Source organism: Equus asinus, chromosome 5 (genome assembly GCF_041296235.1).
Source record: "Equus asinus isolate D_3611 breed Donkey chromosome 5, EquAss-T2T_v2, whole genome shotgun sequence".
Classification (NCBI taxonomy): Eukaryota; Metazoa; Chordata; class Mammalia; order Perissodactyla; family Equidae; genus Equus; species Equus asinus.
This window is the reverse complement of record NC_091794.1, coordinates 83,994,780-84,001,046: the sequence shown is the minus strand read 5'-3', so window position 1 is coordinate 84,001,046 and position 6,267 is coordinate 83,994,780. Positions and strand designations below refer to the sequence as shown.

The 6,267-nt window shown below is 44.8% G+C and overlaps 1 protein-coding gene across 2 annotated transcripts; it reads left to right on the top strand.

Annotated features, from left to right (window-relative positions):
- The first annotated feature begins 744 nt into the window (after positions 1–744).
- Positions 745–6,251, top strand: NDUFS5 (NADH:ubiquinone oxidoreductase subunit S5). 2 transcript variants are annotated; one of them, XM_014840185.3, is made up of 3 exons: positions 745–903; positions 2,467–2,684; positions 6,028–6,251. In XM_014840185.3, exons 2-3 carry the CDS (start codon positions 2,469–2,471, stop codon positions 6,130–6,132), a joined length of 321 nt encoding a protein of 106 aa, XP_014695671.1. In that variant the 5' UTR covers positions 745–903; positions 2,467–2,468; the 3' UTR covers positions 6,133–6,251. The 2 variants fall into 2 exon arrangements, with proteins under 2 accessions (XP_014695671.1, XP_044626326.1); XM_044770391.2 differs by lacking the exon at positions 745–903 and adding an exon at positions 2,250–2,331.
- Positions 6,252–6,267: the final 16 nt, after the last annotated feature.

The window sequence follows — 6,267 nt, the reverse complement described above, 5'->3', positions numbered from 1 at the left end:
ATGCTGTGGAGGCATCCCACATATAAAGTAGAGGAAGATGGGCACGGATGTTAGCTCAGGGCCAGCCTTCCTCAGCAAAAAGAGGAGGGTTGGCAGCAGATGTTAGCTCAGGGCTAAGCTTCCTCAAAAAAAAAAAAGAAAGAAAGAAAAAAAACAAATTCTAGTATTTTCTTCCCACACCCCCAGTGCATCACATCACACACACACCACTTCGGAGGCCCTGCTATAGTCAAAGGGAGCCAATGGAGGTTCTGAAACAGAAGAGGGGCCTGGTCCCTGTCGACTTTCCCGAATCCGCAAACTTGAGAAGCAGAGACATCAACAACAGTGAGTGCCTTCCACGTGCCTCGATGATTCACACATTAAATCCCCAAAGCAATCCGACGCTGCACGTACCATTACTATCTTCTAAGATAATGTTTTTATCTTAAAATGAGGAAACTGAGGCATGGTGAGGTTAAGAACCTTTCCCAGGGTCACGCAGAAGAGGCGGAGCCAGAATTCGAACCCACCCGGCCTGGGTCCACAGTCTATGAGCTTAACCACTACTGGGGGTTGGCTGTTTTCTCCCCGTGTGACCTTGAGCAAGTCCTTCACCAATCAGCGCTGTCGTGAGAGCGCCAGGCCGCAGCAGAAACCCAGGGACTGCCAGGCCTCCTCCCACGCGGGGGTCTAGGAGAGGTCAGCTTATCCGCGAAGGCCCCAAAGGCCCGCGCAGGCGCAGATGATGGGCTTCGTTTCTATGGTTTCCGGGGGCGAGACGGCGGAGGGAAGGTCGACTCCCAGCGTCGCGCTGCAAGCGTCGCGCTGCGAGCGTGCTTTGCGGCAGGCCTCCGCGTCGCCGGCAGATCGTCCAGGAGCGGCGGCAGTCCAGCTTTGAAGCAAGGGCACCGCGGCGGAACGGTAGGGCGTGTGTGTGTCCGCGAGGCAATTAAGCCTAAGGAGCTTCTTTCCGAGATTTTTCAAACAAATTTCCTCTTGGCCTCCTGGATGTTCGTTTTCCCTGCCCCGAACTCTGGCGTGTTTTCGGCTTTCCCAGACCCCTTCACCCTCACAACCTGTGTCACCGAAGCCTGCAGACCGCCCCCTCTCTCCTGTCTTTCCAGATTAATTCAGCTTTCTGCCACACTAAGGCTTTGGCCTTCTGTTTCTTAACCTGAAGTGCACGCTCCTGGTCCCGGCTTTCAAGGCCCTGCGTGATTTCGCCCCCGCCAACCTCTTCAGCTCCTTTCGGGCCTCTTCCCGGCATGCACTCTGCGCTCCGGCCACGTCTGGGTGCTCAGTGTCCCCCAGACATACCCAGCACCTCCGCTGTAGCCCGTGCTGTGCCCCGCTGGATCACTCTGCCCACTGATCTCCACTTGGCAAACAGCCCATGCGAAAAGGCATTTTCCAGTCTCCTGGGCGCAGCGGGTGCTTCCTTCTTCCAGCTCTTTACCCTTTTGTGTTCCTTCCATTGGGTTCCCAGTTCCCTGTGTGTGTTTGCATTCTAGTGCTACGCTCCAGTTGCTTCTTTCCCCCCCATCCCAGTGCCTGGAATGTTATTCCCCAGTAAATGACTGAAAGGATGGGTAGAAAATTTAAAAATTAAATTCACCTGTAAATCTAGTTCATACAGAACTATATTGATTTTGTGTGTGTGTGCTTCCAGTCTTCTTTTACAGACATTTTTTCTTTGGCTTACTACATATACAAACACTACAGTTATTGTAGTCCCTTTTTTCATTTAACATTGAGATATGTGTTCCTTGTATATTACCCTTTTTTCCCACTGTCTATCATATTCTACAAAGTTGGTACCAGATTTAATTACCCATTTCCCTGTTGTTGCACATTTAAGTTGTTGGATTTTTTTTCCCAGTAAACAGTTTTGAGCCCCTACCTGGTCACTGCCCTCATGGTGCTCATTGTTCAATAGGGGAGACAGTCAAGTAAACAGTCCATTATGTGCTGTGCAGAGTACTCCTATGGGAAGTTTCAGATGCTCTGCTCACACAGGAGGGACGCCAGTTTCGGGATGGCTTCTCAGGAGAAGTGTCATCTAAGTTGATATGGATAGGAAAATGTAAAGAAATGTTTTTGTTTACAAAAACAAATGCTTGTGCTTTTTTGTTCTTTTCAGTTCTATCTTCAGATCTATCTCAAAGAATTGGAATTAGTGAGTCAAAACATAAACGCTCTTTTTGCCTTTTGATAAAAACGACCCTATCAATATAGAGAGGATTTTTTTTGTTTGTTTTTTAGTTCTGGTTCTCTTCCTTGGGTTTTGTGAAAGCACAGAGATTGCTCATCTACCATAAACTGGAAGAACCTGTCTCATGAAAAAGTTTGGTGAGAAGAAATTGGGAGAATACTATAAAATATCTTTCTAGAGGGCTGTTTATCATAATCATCTCATTTTTCTTATAAATTTCTCATTTGATTGCACTTTTATGCCATTATTTCTTTTTTTGTCTTCCATTTCAGCCATGCCTTTCTTTGATGTGCAGAAAAGGCTGGGCCTTAACTTAGATCACTGGATGACAATACAAAGTGCGGAGCAGCCTCACAAGATTCCAGGTCGATGCCATGCTTTTGAAAAAGAATGGATAGAATGTGCACATGGAATCGGTGGTATCCGCGCAGAGAAAGAGTGCAAGATAGAATTCGATGATTTCGTAGAGTGTCTGCTTCGGCACAAGACGGTGAGGAAGTGATGGAGATGGGAGCTGAATTACTTCCTTGTTTCTTTGGGGCTACTTTTCAGTGTTTTTAATTGGCCATTGGGCAGTGGCTTGCTTAATGTGAATTGGCAAAATTTTTCTGGTGAAACACCTTCTCTCCTTAAATACCATGTCAAGGAAGTTAAATGCCTCCAGATCTGAGGCGGGCCTAGTGTTCCTCAGTGTTCTTCCACTTCTTCTCACATGTTTTCCTTCGCATTGCACCCTGCTCTAGCCACCGGGTTAGAAATTGCATGTGTGTGTATATTTCCATTTTTGCTTTAGGCTATAAAGCAAAGAATATCATCCAGCCTTGGATGTTTGTCCTTGAAAGTCTTTGTGTGAAAATCTTTCAAATTCATTGAACCCCTGCAGAGGAAGAGGTTAAAACCCTGCAGATCTATTCCGTTGAACCTGATAGAGCAATCTCTGGATGCATGTCTACTCTGGAGAAGATGGAGGTGTTAAGGAGATTACCTTAGGTGTGCCTAACCAAAGCTGCAGGGGGAAAAAAGGATGTTAACAGCATGGTGTCTACCTCCTCAAGAGCTGAATGATTTGTATAACATGTAGAGCCCTCTTTTTACCTTCCAGAAGACATCTTTGGTTATGGGCTGTCATTTTGCCTATTTCTGTGCTCCAGATAAAACAAATAGAAATGTTCTTATTATGCCCAACTCCGTGGAGTTCAGGGAGACAATTTGGATTTTCAGTAAAGTTATCACAAAGTTATCTGTATCAAAAATTTAAAATTTCTTTTAACATCTGCCATTGGCATTTGGATAAAATGAAGTCAAACTTGGAAGGAATGAGAAGGTGTCAGGTAATAATTTTGTATTGATCTCTGCAGAATATTGATCATGAAGTGAGTAATATTATAGTCTTACTGAGGGACAGTGAGTGGGCCATTGTTGGCCACCTACCTGCTATTTAGTTAACAGTGTGTCTTAATGTGGGCCCCAGTTACTCTTTGCTCAGATTAAGTCTTTACTCATCGTGGAAAATTTACACCAAGAAGAGGCAATGTGGTGAGGTGGGAAGTACATTGGATTGGGCGTTAGGAGAGCTGAGTTTTGATACTGGTTCTACCACCGTTTTGTGACTTCCAGCAAGTCACCTCCCTTCTTGTCTCGGTTTCCTTATCTGCAAATGTTAAAGAGTTGCTCTAAGGTCACTTCCTCATTTTGTGAATTTATGAATAGATATTCAGTACCATTTTAAAGGTCACCCTAAATGATAGATACTTCCCCTTAGGTGAAGAAGCTAGTGAATCAAGGAATTAGAATCAAGCACTGTTTTAAGTTCTTAACATGTAATAATGCATTTATTTCTCACAACAATCCTGTGAGATGCTTTACTGTTACTTTTCTCACTATACAGTTAAAAACTTGAGGCAAGGAAGAATTAAAGCCATTGCCTAGGGTCATACAGCTAGGAAGTGGTGGAACTGGGATTTCAGTCTGGCAGTGCTGGCTCCAGAGCCATGCTTGTCTCCACCACACTGAGTGGTGATGAGTTCTAACTCGGAGAAAGACTTCACGTGTGGTGTTGTGATAGCTCAACCATGACTAGTCCTCTGTTGGGAGACTCTTTAATAAACAAGTGTTAAGAATGCAGTCTTTTAAAAATGGTTAATGTTTGTATCAGTATTCAGGATACACCTACAGTTTCTTCTACTGAAGTTAGGTCCTGACTAATTCTTTAAGGTTAATGTGATGTTTAACTGAATATACTAACTCTTTATGCCTTTGTGAAAACTTAGTCATTCACTCAAAAAATATTTATTGGGACACCTATTATGTCAGGAGCTATTCTAGGCATTAGGAATATATCAGTAAGCAAAACAGCAAATAGTCCCTGTCCTGATGGAGCTTAAAAGCCGGGGGGGGGCCGGCCCCGTGGCGGAGTGGTTAAGTTCGCGCGCTCCGCTGCAGGCGGCCCAGTGTTCCGTCGGTTCGAATCCTGGGCGCAGACATGGCACCACTCATCAAGCCATGCTGAGGCGGCGTCCCACATGCCACAACTAGAAGGACCCACAACCGAGAATATACAACCATGTACCGGGGGGCTTTGGGGAGAAAAAGGAAAAAAGTAAAAATCTTTAAAATAAAACATATAAGGAGGGAGGGGGGCAGAAAAATCAACGAGTTAAAAAATAGTGTGTCAGGTGTTGATAAGTGCAATGCAGAAAATAAACAGAAGGATGGGAGACACTGGGTGTGGGGGCTAGGTGGATGCTCTTTTAAATAGGGTGGTCAGAGAAGAGCTCAGTGATAGAGGACGTTTGAGCCATGTGGATGTGAGGGAAGATGTTGCTGGCAGAGGAAACAGTGCAAAGGTCCCTGAGCTGGAGCAGAGAGCAAGGGGAAGGGTGTTAAGACATAAAGTCAGAGAAGTAGACCTCATAAGTAATTATAAGGAAGAATTCTGCTTTTTGTCTCAGTAAGATAGGAAGCCATTGGGTTTTGAGCAGAGGAATAATGCAATCAGCATTAGCAAGTCTGTTTTCTGCATCACAGGATCCATGTGAATTAATGGTTCTCTCGATCTTGTATAGCGTGGCCTTCGTTTGTTGGGAATGTCCTATCTGAGAAGAGGCAGAACTGAGGGCCCAAAAGTGACTAGCAGCTGAGCACGTCCTTATTTCGGTGTGGTAAACAGACATCATGTTGGCTGTTTCTGCTTCATTCATACCTATGAACAGCCGCCGGCAGCAGTGCCACCTTCACGTAGACAGGTCAGGAATATGTAAGCTGTGAGGTGATCTCAGCTTTTAACATTTTAAAATATTTTAGTGTGCATAAGTATACCTCTTAAAGATTTTTGATCTGTATGTTTTTGTAAATACTTGTGTTCCTATATATAATAGGAACGTTTCAGGTATTAGTTTTCAAGGTGGTATTATTATTTAAGAAATGTATTTGCTGGGGCCGACCCTGTGGCCGAGTGGGTAAGTTTGCGTGCTCCACTTCGGCAGCCGAGGGTTTCGCCAGTTTGGATCCTGGGCGCGACATGGCACCACTCCTCAGACCATGCTGAGGCGGTGTCCCACATAGCACAGCGAGAGGCACTCACAACTAGAATAGACAACTATGTACTGGGGGGCTTTGGGGAGAAAGAGAAGAAGAAAAAGAAATGTATTTCTTAAAGGCTTGGGAAGTGATTTCAAGTTAGTTGTTTAAAGATAGGTTTCATCTCAGAGGATTTCTGGGATGAAAATCTTCCATAGTTTAAAAAAATGAAATCAGTGAATGAAACAATGAATCCAGCTCTCACTTTCTGGTGCTTATCTCCCCCTGGTTTAAGTCCTTTGTTCCTTTGACAGATGAAACGCCTGAGTGCCATCAGGAGGCAGCGGGATAAGCTAATAAAGGAAGGGAAGTACACGCCTCCACCTCACCACTTGGGCAAGGAGGATCCTAGGCCCTGAGCAGAGCAGCTGCTGATGGCTGGAGGCTGATTTTCCTGTTCTCTTTTCTCCACTGGAAAGTTTGTGTACTGAAAACCTCTGTGTGAAAGTGTCTGAAAATAAAGGATTGCACCATCCTATTTGTTCTATTTTCTC